This window comes from Ambystoma mexicanum, chromosome 2p (assembly GCF_040938575.1).
Source record: "Ambystoma mexicanum isolate Mex_15411 chromosome 2p, UKY_AmexF1_1, whole genome shotgun sequence".
Classification (NCBI taxonomy): domain Eukaryota; kingdom Metazoa; phylum Chordata; class Amphibia; order Caudata; family Ambystomatidae; genus Ambystoma; species Ambystoma mexicanum.
The window spans coordinates 902,127,356-902,148,228 of NC_090923.1; the positions used below are offsets into that span (position 1 = coordinate 902,127,356).

The following is a 20,873-nucleotide window of genomic DNA, read 5'->3' on the forward strand; positions in this document are numbered from 1 at the left end:
TAGCCCCTGGTTAATGCGAAAATTCTGACATCCAGGAACAATTTACAGCTCCTGCTCTACAAATTCTAATTTCGACCCACAAACATGCACTATCCAATGTACCTGCTGGTCCTGGCTCTGGAATTTGTACACGTGAGCTACCATCTCCATGTGCAAAAACTCGAAAAGGGTCTCATCAGCCATAGGACAGGTCTGCAGAAGGTGCGTGGCACTAGATCTATGCAGCAACTTCCACTTTCAGCCAGAAGCTTCCTTCCGTTAGTAAAACCGTCTTCTGGGGAAACGGTCGCTTTAAGAACTCTGTTCATATAATTCTCTCACTGGAGATTGCATTCAGAGTAACACATATATTTTATATCATTGGTGGGTTCCAGCAACAGGTGTCGCTTTCGCAGCAGTAACTCGGCCCCATTCCCAGGTCCTGTGTCGCCTATAGGTGTGTGCCTTCCACAGCAGCTGCCACCCTGCCCAACCCTTGTTACAGTCTGCCTGTTGCAAGGGCCAGCCTCCCATCGGTGGCCCTCAGCCTCTTTCAGGAGCTGTGACTCTGGCCACTGTTACACATAGCATGCAAACCACCTTCTGGTGCTTCTTTTTTCACCGATAGCTCCCAATGCAACGAGGTCTTCCGGTTCTGTAGGGCTGCAACTAATTCCCGTTAGAGGAAAGGCCCCACCAACGCGCCATCATCACGAGTAGAAAACGTTGCGTTCCACACGACGTACGTGCAACTATAACTCGTGATCATTTGACCTCAAACAGGAAGGTAAGCGAAGCAGCGACAGGGATGGGTGGGCGAAGAAGCGGAGTACGACTAAATAGTCAGACTTGGGTGACCAGATACGGCAGCAGCGTGGGGAAATAGAAGAGGCAGGAGTAGAGAGAAAGGGGTACGTGAGTGAAGTGGAAAATGCCAAGAGAGTAACAGAAAAGGAAAGGAAGTAGTGTAGTTCTGGTGCAGCATTCACACAACATAGATTGCAACTTTTCAAAGGTTTGAGGATTTTAATTGTTCACTGAAATGTTACAGAACGAACTACCAGGATTTCCGTTTGATTATGGATAATATCTCAATGTTTTGGATGACACTTTATTGCAAATTGGTCAAATCGTTATGTTAACGATAATGACGGGACTAGGTACCAGTAATCTTCGTAACAGTACTTACATCTGAGCACCGAGTCTCCAAGACAGGAACTGTTTTCCAACTTCTTTTGATCTCGCCCTTCCCTGTCTGGAGGTATAATATCTCATTCCCCTTTTTATTTCAAAGTAGAATCATGGACCCTTCCACACTCTGGGAAGATGAGGTAGACTTTACCACTGTGACAAGAAAGAGTACAGCTAGGAGGAATAAAGTTATCACACCACTATCTTTCCACGTCTCATTACTTGCCTTTCTGGTATAACCAACCTGTACATATGGAAGTGATACACATACAGGTTTGTACTGGCCTAGAGGGAACTTTTTTTTGGCTGAAGTGGGACACTCTGACGAGTTACTATACTGTGCAGGTAGTAGTTTTGAACAGTGTTGCCGGGAAAATAATCTAAAATGCACAATTTGCAAAACGTTTTACCAAAACATTTTGTCACAAAAGGAATTCACTGTCATTTTTCAATTGTCTGCACATTTTCATTGGTGCCAAGCCAATTTTATGCTCTGTTCTGACCCTGTACACATGGCAACACACAGTATGCTGCTTCACCCCCTTCAACACTTAGCCATACAACTCTTATCAAGCACCCTCAGCAAATGCCCAATCCTAGAATCCTCAACGTCAAATCTACTGTTTATCTACATTCTGTCTATAATATTAGATTCATGTATTTGGGCAGCCCACAATGCCGCCCAGTTATTATCGGCAGTTTCTTGGTTCTATAGCACTAGATCTATGCAGCAACTTCCACTTCTTCAACCAGAAGCTGTCTTCTGTTTGTAAAACCATCTCCTGGGAAAACGGTTGCTTTAAGAACTCTGTTCATATTATTCTCTCACTGGAGATTGCCTTCAGAGTAACACATATCATGCAGGTGTCGCTTTTGCAGCAGCAACTCGGCCCCATTCCCTGGTCCTCTGTCACCTATAGATGCGTAGACCTAGTAGCAAGTAAACACTGCTCGAGGAAACAACTCCTAGACCACTGTCGATACATACAGCATTCTATTTTTAGAATGCCAGCGAGACGGCGGACCCCAGCCAGTTATGTTCAGACCGCTGCCCACTTGAGGTAGCTCACAGCATCAAATCACTGCAAAGACAGTATGTGAGATACGATCGCACATGCTAATGTCAACGTGCGAAAGATACCACCACTGAGAAGTGAAAAATAACACCAGAAGTGGGATATGGTATAATCTAAGAATAGCATTTGCTGCCATTAAGAGGGACAGTAAGAGTCCCAAGGGCGGCCTTGAGAAAACAAGGGCCTATGACGCTATTCAATGAAAGTTAGATATTACACTTTCAACATGGGGATTCAACTTCTCTTGTTTGTCCTGATGAAGGCCTAATAAAATTGAGGGGTACTCAAGTCTAGAGCAGACCTTACCGCATAAAGGCCGAAACACATGTTTGTCTGCATTTTTTCTGTTAGTGTTTAAACAGTGCATTTATGAATTTATGCAGATCTGAGACGGAGTACAGCGAGTTCATCATTTGTTTACTTTTGTGTTTGCCAATGTCATTTGGCCAGTAGGAAATGTTTGAGAATGACCATGATCAACCAAATGGCCACATTACATTAATTTAGGCTGCAAGTCCAGATCTATGTCTGTATAATATAGAAGGACATTCTGCCATCATTGTATACAAATAAATATCTGTTGTGAATATGGAGGCACATTTCTACTAACACCATCACAATTTTATCTGTAAGAGTCCACCCATGGTGGATTAGAGACTGTCATGTGTTTTGTTTTTAAAGTATTATCGAAACCATTCATTTTTTGTGTATTTGAACAGTAAATAGAAACACATTTTGTTGTATAAAAGTCCTTGGGCACGTTCCTGCTAGAGAAGAATGGTGTGAATGGATTGAGATGTGTGCCTTCCGTCCAATTACAGCTGCCACTCTGCTCAAACCTTGTCACAGTCTACCTGTGGCAATGGCCAGCCTCCGATTGATGGCCCTTGGATTCTTTCAGCAGCTGTCACACTGGCCACTGTTCCACGCAGCATATAAACAGCTACAATCACCTTCTGCAGCTTCCTTTCCCTCATTGCTGCCCTACAGATTCCTGCAAAGAGAGCCCCTGAGCATTGGGCCAGGAAACTGCCATTCCTTTTGTTGCTCTGCCCAGTATGGTTGCAGGCAACTGTATCCAGCACTCCGGATAAAAAAGGTATCTAGCCTTTTTGTGCTTGTAAATATAGTAAATAAACCACATTTCATTTTTCCCTACATACCATTACCACCACGTCACTCTTCCTTGTCCCAGTACTTACTTGTGAGATGGCACCCCACCACCCGATGGAACCATTCCTTTATTTTTATTCTCTTCTCTCTCGCCCTGTCTCCCCCATGCCCAGGGCAACATTCCTCGGACCCCTGGGCATGGTGGGAGACCTGGGCGGGACCCTTGCTTGAGGTCCTGCCGACCTGTGGCCTTCCGATTGATCCTGCGACCAAAAGCCACTGCTCCCGGCGCCCACACAGAGCTGGATGGCCGCATGTTGAGTAGGTCTCCCTGTGGGGTTTTGTGGGCTGCCGCTCTGCAAAGCAGAATTCAGAGGCACTGCTGAAGCCTGATGCTTGCAGCCCGGGCACAAGTAAGCTGAAGCAGCATGGCAATTGGCCCGTGGACCCTCTGGGATTTTCGGCAGGTGTTGCTAAGCAAAGCACAGTGACTGCTCAATATGGCAGGACAATGGCATTGATTGCTAGGCAATGCACGCGCACTGCTGGCCTGGGCCTGCTTGTGGGCATTATTTAAGTCGGCAGGGAGAGTTTGGTCAGGTTCTTGTCTTCCCTCTGCTAATTGCTGTTGTTTGTCATGGGGAAACATGCCACGAAGAGGTGCCATCTGGAGCACATATTCTCCTTTTTCTCCAGCTCTCCTGATAGGTCAGGCAAACAGAGTAAGCATGGACGGATTTCCGAGGACTGCCTAATGGCAGTCTTCAGGAAAGCCATCTTTCTCCTCCGCTGAGTCTTCCTCATCATCCCCCAGCGGGGGGTTTGGGGGGAGGAGTATATGGATAAGAAGCAGTGGCTAATGTGTTGCGACAGGTCGCCCATTATATGGGGTTCCTGGACTCTGAGCCCCCACTGCCTGTTCCGGGGGCAACTAGGGCACCACCGCCACAGTTTAGGATTGCCCTAAAGACTGGCCTCCCGCTCCATACCGAAATAAAGGAGGACATTCTGTGTGAATGGAAAGTTCCCACTGTAAAGGACCAGAGGGGGGTGTCTGTACTTCCGCTCTCTATATGGTAGAGGAGAGGCACAGGGGACCCTAGCCAAGATTCTCTATTACGGTATCCATGGACAAACAATCAAGGCCTAGCTTCTCAGGAGGTGATGCAGGCTGGTTCTTAAGTAAAGTGTAGTCCCCAAGCACCCACAATGGAATGTCCGCACACTGTATTAGTTAAAACACAGTCTTTATATAATTAATATTCAAGGTTATGTACAATATCACATTAACTCACTTTGTACTCAGTTATCTATAATGGCAAATATACAGTTCTACATGGTACCACAATTACTATTCAATCTCTTTAAAGTGCATGAACTGTACGGTTAATTGGCACACAAATCAGTTTGTAAAGGAAACCAACAATAGAGATAAGAGGAAAGCAGTGGGTTGGAACAATTGGCAGAATACTGGCCCCGATACCTAGACACAGTTCTGTGTGGAGATTCCCCCCCCCACCTTGGCAACCTGTAGAATAAAGATATATCACAAGCCCAGTCCATATATTGTTCACACGTGACTTCCCAATAGTTCTGCAACCCCAAAGTACCTGGCGTTGTAGCGTTCCTTGTTGGGGAATTGACGGCCCTTCTTGAGTGCCCTCCCTTTAAGGCAGGAGTCACGGGTTGTTGAACGTCTGACAGAGAACAGGGTGAGCTATGACGGTGAAGTGGCAGCTTAGCTCCTAGCGGTGCTCGTCGACGGGGAAGCGTAAACGTCCTGCAAGGAAGAGGCGTGCAGGGCACCTCAATGTTGATAGTTCTGGACTGCAAAGAGTTTGAAGAACTGTGGCCCAGCAAGGGCGTCGAGTCATCAGCGTCTCTGTAGTCTTTGGGTGCGGGAAACCCACCGGCGGATACTCCTCGGCGCTTCGACAGTCTGGCCTTCTCCAGCGGGATAAAGCAGGTGACTATACGGACAAGAGCGTCCTTGGATCAAAATTTCTTAGGCAAACGGGAGCACGGCGGTTCCGGTCGGCGACAACGGTCGGCGACTGGCAGACAGCAGTCTGGGTGCTTCTCCTTGGGATTCCGTGGCAGTCCCCGTCTCGGGTCGGCAGCCTGTCGAAGGTTTGTCTACCAGGGAGCTTTAGCAAAGATTAGCAGGTGCACGATGGTCCCTCGTAGCTCGGGAAGAGGGCGCCTTACCAGGTCCTCTCTGGGTCAGTCCTTGGAGACACAGCAGCTTTCAGATTGATGAAGGAGAGCAAAAGCAATTCTTCTCTTCCAGCAGGGCTTCAAGGTCAAGCGTCAGTTTCACTCCAGTTACTCTTCGTAGTTTGGACTTCAGCTCTGAACACTTCTGAACACGATTCCTAGCAGTGAGAGGTCCCCAGATATACTGTTGATCTCCCATTCATTCCGCTGGGCCACACTTGAGCATCCAATCACTACGAAGGGCATTCAGCAGTCTGTCAGCCAATCAAGCGCACAGTGCATTTAGGCCATTCTTCTCCATCCATACACACATAACAAAGAATGTGGATTCTGACAAGTACCACGCCATTCAACACTACACACTGCATTCATACCAGTTTCGGGCAGGGCTGTCTCAGTCATTGTGTCAAACACTAGATACCAGACCTCCACAACAAGAAGTGCATATTCGTCACACACTCCATTCACCCAAGTCCCACCCACAGGGGTACCCACAACATACAGTCGTTGGGAAGGCTCCAGCCAGTCTGGTCGGCACTTCCCCACACTACCATATATGGAACTTCCACCCAACAACCAGTCGGGGGGAAGGGACAGAGTCAGGGCTTCCCGGGACTTCGGGAATATCAAGCTAACAGGCGATGGAAGGCAAGAGGCCACGGGGGCCATCTTGTCTCCATCAGGAATCTACCGATTCCAATGACGGGGCCTGGGCATCCCAAAATGGAGGACGCTCAGGGCACCAGTCATTTCAGCACGGAGCTGCCACCCACCCGTACCCTGCTCTGTGGCCCACACAGAGGTGCCCAAAAACATACACTAGAGGCACAGGGTTGTACCCCCACCCATGGGTGCCATAAGGGTATCCCATGGGTCTGTTCACCAAAACCAAAAGAGAGAGCTGCCCCGCCAGGAGTCCCACGTGAACTCCTACGCAGGAAACACGACAGAACACACGATAAAAAGCAGTAAAGGACAAGGATACGAAGGCCCTGTCCCTCTGATGCATTTCCAGCATCACACCCACCAAAGCTGCAGTTCCCAGGTTTCTGGCGAAGCTTTACCCTTTGAGAGGCGAAGGCACAACGATGCCACAGACCTACAAGTTGATGACATCCTCGCCAGTCTAGTTGGACAGCCTTCTGTGGCTCTGGAAAAAGCAATCCAGGACCCCAAGGACAGAAAGGCGGATGGTGCCTTGAAGAAGGCATATGGAGGATCTCATCTGGCCCTCCTGGCTGCCACTAATTCCTCTATACGGCGGAGCGCGTATAAGGCCATAGAGGATGGCATGGATCCACTCCCTGTTTTGCGGGCAGTCGGGTCACATGTGGAATTCATGTCAGACCTGGCTTATGACGGCATCAATGGGGTCAGTAGTTAAAGGGTATTGGCCACCTGCATGTGAAGGATTAGATGTCGGATTTGCATCAGAAGAATATTGCGTTGAGTCCCATTCGGAGGCCAGGTGTTATTCAGAGAGACTCTCGAGGACAAAGCCCATCATGTCTTTAAGGCAGACAAACATGCAGGCAAGCTGCAAAAGAAGGCAGACATCAAACCAAGTGCCTCCTTTCCATGTAAGCGGTCTTCGCTGTGTCCTGCCACTGTAGGAAATAGATACCCAGTTGCTCTTCTTCTGCCAAGCAACAGATGTCCTGACGTCAGGCCAGCTGGGGATTGGCTGCAGAAATTCTGGACCCAGTGGAACCGGTTTTCTATGGGTATCTGTGTAAACAATCTGATTCACTGAAGTTACAGGATGGAATTCCCATTGCCCCCTCAGCTGTCAGGCCCAGTTGCTAACTGTAACAAACTCATGGTGGCAACAGTAAAGACAGACACAAGTGATCACAGTTCAAGGGTGTTTATTATACTGTAAATATGGGTTGGAAAAACGCCTAATCTAAACCTAAATCTAAGATGGGAGCAAGCCACAACCATCAAATAATAAGGCAGTCCCAGTGGCGTCTTCCCAAATAAAAGGGCCTATACTGAGAAAAACCTATTGCCAATCCTTACGCTAAATACAAACAAAAAGTGTGGGCTAGGATTCACAGGAAAGAAAGAAGTGTTCTCAAATAATAAGTCAGGATGTGGTAGTCTGGGTCTCCCTTCCCAACGTTTTGAGCATGGGATAAGGCGGGACTCCAGAGCACAGCACACACTCTAGCTTTCTTCAGCATGAGACAACAGTTCTGCTCTTAGCTATCAGAGGTTTTGTGGTTAAGTCTCTTTTCTACAAAATGTTTCTTGCCTCCGAGGACCTGATGTGTTCCAAAAATAATAAACCCACGTTCTGTTCTGTTTGTATGTTAGGTGATGCTTTTTCACCCCTGGATCCCCCTCTTTTGGGCTCAGATCCACAAGAAGTTCTTAGAAATATCAGGTCCTTCGGTATATAAGCTTCTCGCTTCCGAGGGTCTGATGGGCTCAAAATAATAAACAAAAGGTTAACAAAAGTTCCAAAGTTGTTCTTTTTTTAATTATTTTTATTGGTTTATTACAAACCTTTAAAAAAACAAAGATACAGTACATAAACTACATAGATTCCATAGGCAACAAAAATCACAACACAGGATACAAGGTCGTTCTACAGATTTTTCGAAAGACCTTCGTCTGGGGAATTAGACTTGCCTAGGTCAACTCAGTTAAAGCACATAATTTAAATTAATTTTTCCAGAAAGTCTTCTCTTATTGTCTCTGCTTATATTTGGTGATAGCTCTTCACCCCTAGGTACCCCCCTCGAATATCAGCCTCCATCCGTCGGGTTCACCCTGGCATGTATTCGAAAGTCTGTCTCTATTGCACTCTTCTCTATTTCATTCAAAAATTGGTGGGTGATGGCTTTTAACCCTTGTTCCCCCTCTTCCAGGCTCAGACACTTCTCGACTGTTAGCCTCCCTCCGCCGGGTCACTACAGCTTTCAACACAATCTCATCTGTGACATCTATTTCATTCACAAATCTTTGTCTTTTTAAACCGTTCACTGTGGACATCCCTCTGCCGGGTTCACTCTTGTGAACACACTAATCATTGGGACTTCGGGCTTCGTCCCCCTTTTATCGGCATCCCTCGGTCGGGTTCACTCTTGCCATCTTTTCCAATTTACACAATTTCTTGAACAGTTCGTATGATGCAGGATTCACTTCCCTTAGCTTCACAATCATCTGCCGGTCAAAGACCTTCGACTGTACAGAGGATTTTACTAGACCCCTGTATGACCAATTTGACCACTTTCTTTCCCCGTTCCTGAGGCCTTCTGGTAACGGTAGTTTCAACAGTTGGGTAGTTGCCCAGCATCTCCCGAGTGCGCACCCACGTGGTGACTGACTCCTCTGTAGCTGGTTTACCCTCTTGCATAAACAGTTCTTTGTGCTTTCCTCAATTAGCTGTTTGTTACTATTGTTCAACACAGTTCGGTTTCTTATAGGCTCTCCCCTCGAGTCACCGGCTGTGATGAACCGCTTGGCTTTGCTTGTCTCTGGAGTCAAGCTCGGTACCACGATGGCAAGCGTCTCTCCCCGGCTTGGTTATCAGCAGAGGAGGGCCCTGTGTACCGTTGACATCTGCTGCAAAAAATGCTGGTTATTGTTTGCGGTCTTACGATCCCTTCTGCAGAGGTTTCATGGTCCTCGTTCGGAAAGGGCAAGATCGCTTCTCTCCTTTTCACCCTCTCGATTCATGCAGTCTTTCTCCTCTTGAACTGCCGTCCTGAGTTAGCTCTATCATTGTGCGGTCTGCCTTGCTCGTATTGTGCTCTCGTGCTCCACCTTTTATCCCTGTGGGGAAGGGAAAGGGCCGTTGGGTGTGTGTGATTCTGGTTAATTGCCTGACTTTGCTTGACCCTTGTGGTGGAACATGTCAGGAAAGCGTCTCTGGTGTTTGTCCATCGTCTTCGTGGTGTGCGAAGTGTTTGTGTCAGAAAAGGGGGCGGCTGGGGAATAGAGAATCCTATGTGGTAGGATGGGGAAAAGGTGTTATAATAAGGGGGATTTATATTTTCTGTCCTTGGGGGGGGGGGAGGTAGATGAACTCGGAAGGGTGAGATTGGTAGGGTCTGCACAACAAACGTGAATTACTGGGGTTATCATGAAATGAACGGGGAATTGTGGCAACAGTGGGGTTTTGTCTGAGCAGAGTGACAGTATGGGAAATGATGATCATCACAGGGACAGAAAGGAGAATCACATAGTATTCGAGGAGGACACCGGAAAATAGGGATTCTGGGAGAGATACTTTCTGGGTGTATTCGAGTTTGGGATCCTAGGGGACTTGTTATTTACGGAGGGGTCATTGGATCTGGGCCCGAGAGATTCAATACAAGGAAGGGAGGTAAATCTGGTACAGCCTATAAATGCCTTAATGATTTTGCCTTCTTTTCCCTCCTCCATGGTACCACACAGCATCTCGCCTGGGGCATTTCCCCGAACTCCATTCCGAGTTCGCCAACCCAGATGACTCGCCCGCACACCCCCAGGGTCCAGACAAGAAAGGGTCAGTTCCTCCTTGACCACCTAAATAAGGGACTTCCAGGATTTACTCGGGAGAATACCCTTAGGTTTCTCACATAAGACCCTCCCCTGAGGGCGAGACAAGAGAAATGCAATACGCCTAGCCATCCAGGAGCTATGGACCAAGAGGGTGCTCAGTTGGGAAAAGGGGAAGGGAATTTACTGCATTGAAATCCTGGTCCCCAAGCCCTCAGGGAAGTACTGCCTTATTGATTTGAAGCACCTGAATTGGGATGCGTTCACAAGGCATTTCAAAATGAAATTCCTGGTGGGCACCCCACCAGCAGTTCCTAAGGTTTCTGGTGGCGGAGGGGGTGCATTTTCAATTCAGAGTCCTTCCCTTTGGTCTGACATCTTCACTGCAGGTTTTCACCATGGTCATGGGACCTGTGGTGGCAGTTCTACATATATAGAAGGTCCCATATCTTGACAATTGGCTCCTCACTGTGTCCTCCCTGGAACTACTGGTGAAACATGTGGAATGGCTTGCATGCTTCTTCAGGCCATGGACTTCATCCTCAACATCTCCAAATCCAGACTTCAGCTGACTCGGGGCCTGCAGTTTATAGAAGCCCGGCTTCTGGACATCGAGATCGGGGTGCTTCTCAGGATTCAGTCGTCCTCTGCCAATGGCTGGCCTCCACACGAGCCTCAGCGTGAGATACTCCACAAGTCCTAGGACGCATGGCTTCTTGTGTTTTCTTGGTGAAGTGAGCTTGTCTTCACCTACGGTTTCTCCTTCTACACCTCCACAGGTTCTGGACAGAAGAATCGATGCCATTTGGTGCCTGGATACCAGTCCTGCGGTCTTTTAAGTCGGCACCTGTAATGGTTGTTACACACACCTAACATTTATTTTGAAGAGGTTTTCCATAGCTCCATTCACTCGACCATTGTTGCCACAGATAGAAGTCGGACCACATTAGTTCTTTGTGAAGACTATAAGCTTTGTTCCAGTCTTTGTAGCGCAATGCTCTATTTTATTGTAACTTAGGCTGGTGTGCCAAAATGCCAGCAGGGCGTGCTTATTTGAAGCATGCTACACCATCTCCGAAAGATAGACTGGCACCTGCACGCAGACACTGCTTCGTACGGTCCACTGCTCCCACCCTACACTGCTTCATACGGTCCCCTGCTCCCACCCTGTATGTGGAAAGGCCAAACAACAGTTATTGCTCACTGTTCAGGCACCGTCCGCCACACCAGAAGGCTAATTACATCCTACAGCATTTTACGAAAACAAGAGACCCCCAATCTCCCATATGTAGGGGAATTCACACAATTTCAATTGACTCCATTTGCCTCTCGATGCCTGAAGCGCAGTATTGTGGCAAATGTGAAGGTTAGTTGGATGTAACAGTCTCTTTCACCCGGAAAAGAGATCTGAATATTGTGGGTTCTTTTATCTTGAGATTGGCATTGGGGTTCAATTTAGGCTGTCTGCCTCATCATCTTTAGGGAATGTTTAAGCCACTTGCTTTCTCGCACGAGAAGGTTCTTGAAAGTGCTTGCTTGCACCAAGCTAAAGTGCATTGTATGTTGCCTGTCTCCTGTATTGTGTCAAGACTGCTTTCTTTCCTTACAGGTCGGTTAGGACAGGGAACATTTTCATAACCACTGCATTGGTGTCTAGGTACACTCAGAATACAGTGACTATACTTCAGGCCTCTCCCTCATAAGCAAGAGCATCCATTAAAAAGTAAGACTTTACGTGTCTGTCACAAACAAAGGACACACTGATTTTGGTATGCGGTTTGGCACCACCTTTTAGTTCCCCAAAAAGCATGACCAGCTGTTTGAACATAAATCAGCATTGCCCTTGTGAATAGATCTGTTTTTTTGTCAGTTTCTTTCTAATTCACTAATGGCAATAGAGAGTAGTTGCTATGTTTTCTAGCACTAAAATCCCCTTTTAACCTAAATTGTCCGCAGAGAGTTTTAAATTTGAAGCTGTACAGTTGGCGACAGCAGATACAGTGGTCCGTGGGGAAATTGACAATTTTCTGTCACAAGCCCTCCTAATAATTTCAAACCTTTGTGATACGAACTGGTTAGGTACATGAGACACCCCTAACTGCAGCTCCATTTTAATCTGTGCCTTCTTCCAAGACAGTTAAACTGAATCACAACATAATCCCCGCCCCTTTTACAACTGCGGCTTATTTCCACGCTTGTTGTGCACATTAACTGCATTCTTGTACTTGTAAGTTTCCATTCAAGATGGGGGGGAAAATCAAGCTACAACCATACTTGTTTGAAATTTTGTTTTATTTAACATTTTTCTGTAAGAATTCATATTTTTATATTTGTCGGTTTGGTTTATATCACGATAGGTGTGTTTTTAAGTCATGAATCTAAAATAGAGCATTATTCTAGGCATTTAAAGTAAAACATTAAAAGATTTGTATCAACTAAAGCTGAGAAGATGTCTGCTTGAGTGTCTGAAGTCCAGACTGGGTTAAAATCGCTGCTTCATTTAAGTAAAGTTTGTTATCGTAAGGCCAATTATTTTGTTCCGCTGTGTCATAGCTACTAAAAGGTTACATAAGATAGGACTTTGTTGTGGGGGCTAGAACGCTCTTTATGGGTCTGTGATTTTTGCCAGCTTGGCTTATGTTTGCCACTTGAGGTGAAGCTGGACCCCCCCCCTAAGTCGTCTCTGGCTCAGCTCTTCCTATGAATTCCTACATAGTGACACAGCTTCCCTGGCCACTGTTTCTATGCTGCTACAGATCAGGGGAAATCGTGTGTAGTGGCAGGGAAAGTCTGTGGGAAATAAAGATTTGTTTTTGGAATAAATAGATCGAGGTTGTGACACATCTTAGTACACTATATTTGGGAGTTCTGTTTAACATGTCATCATTGAGCTTCATGGAGGGGAGGGTGTGCCCTTTGTGGTGGTTGGACCATCTGTGATCACAGTTGTAAAAATACAGTAGATCAGCATAGGAAACTACGGACTGCCATATAAGTTTTACTGTCTTGAAAATGAGAAAACAAATGTTTACTCTCTCTCGAGCATACATTTACTCCCTATTTGTAAAAATAGGGATTAAAATACTCCCACCTCCAAAATCGTATCTGGAGCACTGACTACAGCACAACCGATGCATCATAAGCCACAGTTCTGACCAGTCTGCTCCATTGACTGATACTTACTGGAACACCTTTCTACTAGTCACTGAGGCTCCAAGGATTACCAATAGGTTATCTGACTTACTCAAATACTTTTCTTTTCACATCTTGGCCAAGTCATGCTTCCTCTTACAGTGATGTAGAATCCTGAAAAAAAGCAGGGGAGAAACACATCGTCTGATCTATTAATCCAAGAGACTACCTTTGGTATAACATCCCGGATCATAGCTCAGTACAGATATCTGTAGCTGCACTCTAAGGTAGGAAGGCCTACAAAGGAGAGTCCTGATTTCCCCAACCTGCAAGCCAAAGTTAAAGCAATGAAAAAAGTAGGTATTCGTGACACAAATGTAATATACATGGCTTCAATTGGTTTGAAAGGTGCTACCTAAAGTGACTGCAGGACTAAAGGAATATCCCAAGGTCGAGCGAGCGCCTTTGTGGGATGGAGGTCTATACAAAGAAATACTTTTCAGTATTCTCTCTACCAATTTCTATCTTCCATGTCCTTCCTGAGCGCCTTAATTGCCACCCATCAGGCCCATAGAGAAGGCACTGCCAGTCCCTTATGGAAAACATGATGTAAGAACTGGAATACTGCTGTGTAATGTGTCAGGGTTTGAGGGCAGCGACATGGTAGATAGGAGTGTAAGGGATCCTGCAGACAAGAAAGGATAGGCAATAACTACAGACAGGCAACAAAGGCAGTGAACAGAAGGATTCAGGAAGTACAAGTAAGGCGAAACACGTTAGGCTCCCAATTGTGGTGTACACAGAATGGGGGAAGCGTTTCCGACAGGGTGAGGGGAAACTCTAGCCTTCTGAGCTGGTTACTATTACAGGGCCCCACTTTGAATGCTCATGTAAAGAAGCAGCAGGAGTGGGTGTCTGTGTCTGGATCCTATGGCACAAACAAGGAAGCAGTACTCCCAAGACTATGGCCTGTACAGGTCGAGAAGGAACTGAGCAGTGACTGCCCCCTGAAACGGGAACCACCAAACTGTTAACTATATGGTACAGTACTGAAACACAACAAAGGAAAGGGGCAGAGATTGCCTGATGGGAAACCCAGTAGCCAAACTCTGAACAAAGGAAATACACAAGCACAAGTGAGGACACAAACAGTGGCAGAAATATCCAGGGAAAAAATAGGAAGTCTAAGTGAGCAAGGTTCAGGACAGAGAACCGAAAGAAAGGAAAAGCAAGAGCGAGACTTATCCTTGGCCTCAAGCCCAGGAACTGTATCTCTGCAGCCCTGAAATCTCTACACTGGCTCCCGGTAGCTGCAAGGATCAAGCTCAAGACCCCCAGCATCGTCCACAAGGCTTTCTGGGGCCGGGGCCCACACTACAACCAACACTCTCTTCCAAAATACCTTCCTTCTCAAGCCCTTTGCGCAACTACCTCCAACTCTTTAAGGGTCCGGAACCTCTGCAGGCAGAGAGTGCCGGGTAGATCTCTCTCCTCTGCAGGTGTCGCCCTCTGGAATGACCTTCCTGCCCCTCTCAAACTTTAGCTGGACCACCTGAAGTTATGGAAAAAGCTCAAGACCTTCCTTTTCTCCTCAGCTTTCTCTCTCTCCTTCCCCTACTGACCTACTGGTACACCTAGGGGCTGTAACTGTAACCTCTACAGTCACCTGCCTACTTGCACTTACTCATAGCAATGCCTGCACTTTCCCCTGCACTTCAACCTCTCCATTCCCCCGCTTTTTGCGCTGTCGCACTTGCACAATCTCAATGACACAATGCCTAGTAAGATCACTTGTCTTGTCTTCCCTCCCTTGTCTTGTCGCGCCTTGAAACACTTGTGTATAGGCGCGTTATAAATGACGTATGACATATTATAAGACAAGAATCTTAAGTGTAAGGGTACAGGAGAATGAAACTGCAGACTAGAAAATCCGGACCAGAATCAAGGAACAGTGGACTGAACTATAGACTAGGAACAAGAAAACTCAGAACCGAAACTCTGCATTAGGATAACAAGGACTGAACTGCAGACTTGCAACAATGACCTGTAACTATGGACTGGAATGACAAGGCTGCAGACAGATAACAAGGAAGCTCAGGACTGGAATCTAGGAAGCCAGGAAACAACTGACTATGGGCACGGAGCAAGGATCTGTGTGCGGGGAACAAGATAATTAGTAGTAGAGAGCAAGGGGCTACAAACAGGGAACGGAGGCCTGCAAGCAGGGGAGCACGGCTTCAGGGCAGGAAGCACAGAGGTTCAAGGCAGAAGGCAGGGGAGTGCTAGCAGAATAGCAGGACTGCAAGGCAGGAAGCACAGGGCACTGGGGCACTGGAACAAGGTGAGGGTCTGGAAGCAATTGGGCATAGAGGAAATCCAAAGAACAAAGCACAAGGAGCTGGGAGCAAACTCCATGCAAGAGCCCTGTGCTCCTGCAGGCAGCTACTTAAAAAAGGGCTCGCCCAGTGCTGAAGCAGGCTTGTTAACAGCACCTGGAGCACAACACCTGAAGGTAATATGCATCCTCTCTCTGGACCTGGGCAAGTGAAAGCAGCACTGTTCTCTAGGGCTTCTGGGGATTGCAGTTTCCAGACTGCTGCATAGGAATAGCCAGAGAATGAGTACTGCCACGTGGTGCATTATGGGATTTGTAGTTTGGGAAATTAAATAAGTGCCAAGTCTTGCAAACAGAAAGTAAAGACACAAATATGAATAGGTGTTGTCCAGGGAGGATTATGGTGATGAAGGAGTCCCAAATAGTCCACAATGGGTGTGAATTGGTGCTCCAGTGGCATCCACGATGTCTGTTACGAATATTACACCATGCAATGAAATCCGCCTGTTTGTCATATGCCTTGGTAGTAGCTGGTTGTTTTGAGTGCAGCATTTTCTATGCCATCTGGGCTGACAAACCTAACTCCTGTAATATTCTTCCCTCTTTCTCATTTTTTTGATGATTGGATTTGTTGGGTTGTTCTGCTCCCCTTACCCCTCTCTAGAGAACATGGCTACTTCAGCATCTTCCACACTTCCTGACTCTGATGTTGTTTGTATCAGAGAATGAAACCAACCCCTTCTGACCCAATTAGGAATCAGTGAATTAACAATGCCCTATTGTCCTTGATTTTGTGACTACCCTTGGAATGATGGAAATGTGAGTGAATGCATAACCCAGAGGTTTGTTCCCTTACAGTGATATTGCGTCCCAGGGTTTGAAATTAAGGTTGGAAAAGCAGGAGATAAAAGCAGCATGTGGGTATCCTGGATTAATCAGTGACGAATAGCTACCACTGCGAAACAAGGAGCTATTACACAGCATTCTACAAATATAACTTCCACATAAGATGCCAAGGTATCATTTTGTCCATTTATTATTACCCTTTAAGTTTTAAATGTTGTATAGATGTGTCCTAATGTTTATTTATAGATTGTCTCAAACACACACAGTTAAATTTACATAGGTGTGTTTGTTGAGCACCATTTGGGCCTGGGGAGCCAAAAGTAGCTCCAGGTTGCAGTTGGTGTCAAGCCAACCAGGCTCTTCTAGGCAACAAGCAGAAGCTAAATAGCTCCCAGTTCCCCTCAATTTCGAACCCTGCACTGCATGCATACATATATGTCCCAGGAGGATAGCTCAGCGGCAACGTGCTCGCCTTGGAAACAAGACGACACGAAGCAACACAGGTGCGACCCCGGGTCCGCGCTTAGAAACCTCTGGGTATTAAGGGCCTTAGGAAGTGGCCCGTTATGCCTGGAGGAATGCTGAACATGGACTTTTACAATCATCGTTCTTTATCGACTTTGTGCCTAAGCACGGCCCCCAGCTCCCATGAGCATTCAAAGAGGCACTTGCGCGCGCCCATGCGAAGTGGCCCGTTAGTCATGGGGCTGGTGGCTGGAGGAGCAAAAATGTAACAGTCTGGTACCCGCTGCTCTGCAGCCTCACGGTAGGGCTGCCGGGCGCACTTCCCGTTGATCCACTGGGCCCAACAGGGACAATTTTGTCACAGGGGAGAACTGGCTGGAGTTCTCAGAGACCCCAGGAGGGGCGGACAGAGCAGACGTGGAAGCAAGAGCCGATCGGATAATGGACGGTTGATGAACACAGGACATCAGACCCTGGCCATGACCCCGCCGCAAGCCCCGCCCACTGCCCGCACCGAGTGGAACAAACTTGGTTTACAACACACAAGCACGCGCACGCGCACCGTGTGTCAAAGTGTGCTGGGCTGTTTGGCTGGACCCGCTCCTCAACCCTTTTTGGATGGTAGCAGTCGGCAAGAAGAAGTTGTATCAAAGCCGTACCACGCTGCTGGACTAACTCATTGGATTTCTTTGTCTCCAATAGGACATCAGGTACTTTTTTATGAACACCGAAATCCCCAAGTGAGACCTATCGTGCCGTGCACTTTGTCCACGGCAACTACTGCTTTCCCACCTTACTCCTTTACGGGCTCCTGATTCTTCTCTTTTTTTTAGACCCTGGCCACGACCCTGCCGCAAGCCCCACCCACTGTCCGCACCGATTGGAACAAACTTGGTTTAAAACTCACAAGCACGCGCACAGAAGTGTGTCGAAGTGTGCTGGGCTGTTTGGCTGTTCGGTGGGTCGGCAGGGTGGCAGATGAAGCCCCAAGTGTGCATATAGGAGCACTGGGCACATTAGGTTAAATGTAAGTAATTGTCCTTGCATCAAATTGCTTTGTTGTCTTGCGTAATGAAAAAATTGCCCAATTTCTATCTGCTCCTTTTATCAGAACGTCTAAATAATACAGACTGTTTTGGATGTTTTTGCATTAGGTATTGCTGAATTGGGCACTTAGACACATCTATTCAAATTTTAGTACCTGGGAGACAGTGGTGTACCAATCAACTAGCATCCTATCACTGTAAATAAGTGTTTGAAAAAATGGTTGGCAGTTTGCGTAGTGGCAAAAGTCTTGCCGATGCCGATGGCAATGCACAAACAGGATGCAACAAATCCTGTGTTACTACATGATTCCGGTGCTGAATCATACATCATTGGACTACAGGTAACAGTGTACGATGATCGTATTACCAACATAAATAATATCCCATACAGCATGCAGTCTTTGGCCACCGAACCCAATGACGCCACAAATGAGCAACCCTCTTTTTGCATTCAAAATGATTCTGCAGATGATATGGATGAGAGTAATCCTATGTATAAAAGAAACCCTAACATTGTAACACTACAAAATGAGCCACAGATTACCCACAAAGCTTTAAACCATACTGACATTCAATCTGTGTTACCATACATCATTTCGGATGTTTCCTTCATGGCACCTGCACTTGTTAGCGAATGGGAAAAACGTTGCAGAATCTCTCTCACCCCCAATCACCAGTTGTATTTCTACCCTCCAAAGTTGAAAGAATATGTCTACATAACATAAAAGAGGGTCATTCCACGCACTCTTTTGGAGGGCTTGACAAATATCATCGTGAAAGACCAATGAGACCCTCATGTAGTTCTCCCATAACTGACAATGGGAAAAATGGTATAGGGGGCAATTCTGAACCTGACCCCCATATGAATAAAACATTTGATGAAGATATTTGTCGTGGGGAAAGGGTTGGCTCTTATTCAGATAAAACTGCTGAACCCCAGTTTCTGGGACAAAAAGATGATGAAGATGTTCTGAACTTTCCGGTGATTACATCTCTACTAAACTTATTGGATAGGGGCCATGATCTAACCCACATGCACATCAACACCCTAAAGGAAGGGATGATGGCCCTATCTAATAGAATATCAACAATTGAGGGTATTTTGCTGACTCAATCAGCTGGCCAATCAGAAAAGCAGGGTCTTGTCGATGCATGTTTACTAAAAGCGCTAACTGCCACTGAACAGAGGGGCAGGAATCCATATACTCAAACAACTGACCCTGCTCACATAACGACTCATGATTCACACACTTACGCTAGAGCTGTTACGGAAGGCTTAAAAGATGTCTGTCCTCCAAAAGAGCCATCAGTAACTCAAATAATGGCTGTAGTAAAGGAAAACTCCCTGAAACTGGATGATGTATTCTGTTTTCTTTCAAGACAGCACTTAGACTTGAAATATGGTGGTGAGAGACTAAGTGAATATGCTGATGCAATTGGCTCGCTGGCAATTCCAAAGGAGATATCACCTAATAGTCCATCTCCGCTCGTGAATGTTTTAAAGGAAGCGGAAGCGGAGCAAATAAGATGTGATTCTCAAATTGCCTCAAACTTGGCCAAATTGAGTGAAAAGGATGAAGAAATGAACAGTGGGTGTGAGGATAATGTTCCCGAAGCAAAACAGACAATTTATTTGTCTCGAAAAATGAAGCGTGCACATGTCAGGGCCTTAAAAAAGGAAAATAAAATTTTAAAAAAGAACTGTAGTGCACAAGTAATGTCTGTTAATATAAAAGCTACTAAGAAAAATAACAAAAAAACAAAAATATTGACAAAAATGACGAAGAAATTAATGTTGGTCTATCTACTGATTCATCTATGGGATCCTCAAATGAGCCAAGGATTGACTTGACCCAACTGAATGACGAATCTAAGGCTGTCTTAAATGTGAGTGCACCCATTGGTATACAGCATGAAACAAAACAAAAGGGCAGCAATAAGATGCGATCTCGGGATATCAGGGGGAGGGTGAGCAAGTGCATGCAGGACCCCTGTCAAAAGGTCGCCTATCGTCTTTTTATCCCCTTACCGAAAAAAACCCACTGGAAAGGCTTTGGAGAGAGAAGAAATTCCCATGTCTAACATGGGCGCAGTGCCTAAACAAAAAATCTTTGCCCCCTGAATGCTAAACCTAAATCCACAAGTAACACAACTAATTATGCAGCCCCAGCTAATAGTGAAAATCAAGGCATGCTACCCGACCACGGAAATGTAAACACCGAGTGCGAGGGGGTGTACGACTGAGAGGGAAATGGAGTGGAAAATGATATGGCTACCAAGGACAGGAAGTCCATACCCCGAGCTAGTTCTGAACTAGATGAAACCGAATATTCCTTCAACAGAGATACAAGGTATATTTTGGGCTGGTCTAGTGACCAGGCTATAAATGGTAAACAGAGATTGAATAGAACATTTCTGTTTAACATTTTTAAGGGTAGTCCTCACCTGAGGAGGATCCTTCACTCAGACGATATTGAGTGGCTGAGGTTGGCAAATCACAATAACCTAAGAATGATCTGTGCTCCACAATCTGTAATAATACTGAGGTTATTGTGGGAACATAGGGAAGACTTTGACTAACGTGGCCTAACATTACGCCTTTTTAGGACTATTGAGGAGGCGGACGTGTTCTTAAATGAAGTCTCTAAACCTGATGAATCAAATGGGGCATCATCAACAAACCCTCAGGCTGTCAATGCTCAAAAGGCTGATCTTATATACAAAATCTCAGAAATGGTGGGGGCAACATCTAACATCACATGGTTAGCCCCTCTAATGACCTCTATCCTTGAATTCTCAAATAAAACAAATCATAGACATGCGCTGTTATAGACTCTAATCAACAGGGCTTTAAAATGTTATCTTGGAACTGCTGTGGAAAAAAGAATTTAGAGCATTGGCTATCAAGTTATGCAAAAAGGGTTCACCGACCCTCTCACTAATACAGGAAACTATGTGTGTCGGTGAGCTCAATTTTGATGG

The 20,873-nt window shown here is 46.2% G+C and overlaps 2 protein-coding genes across 5 annotated transcripts in view; one reads left to right on the top strand and one right to left on the bottom strand.

Annotated features, from left to right (window-relative positions):
- Positions 1-718, bottom strand: part of LOC138566888 (trafficking protein particle complex subunit 6b-like) — a 279,670-nt gene extending 278,952 nt beyond the window's left edge. The window contains exon 1 of the mRNA XM_069644613.1: positions 103-718. Within this exon, the coding sequence (XP_069500714.1) occupies positions 103-183 (81 nt within the window). The 5' untranslated portion in view covers positions 184-718. The remainder of the gene's footprint in view (positions 1-102) is intronic.
- Positions 715-20,873, top strand: part of LOC138566886 (biogenesis of lysosome-related organelles complex 1 subunit 3-like) — a 45,449-nt gene continuing 25,290 nt past the window's right edge. Inside the window, exon 1 of one of the 4 annotated variants that reach the window (XM_069644609.1) lies at positions 715-766. The gene's annotated coding sequence lies outside the window, so the exon portion shown is untranslated. Of the gene's footprint in view, positions 767-799; positions 891-16,431; positions 16,552-20,873 lie in introns of those variants that run through there. The other 3 variants (XM_069644610.1, XM_069644611.1, XM_069644612.1) reach the window with 3 other exon arrangements.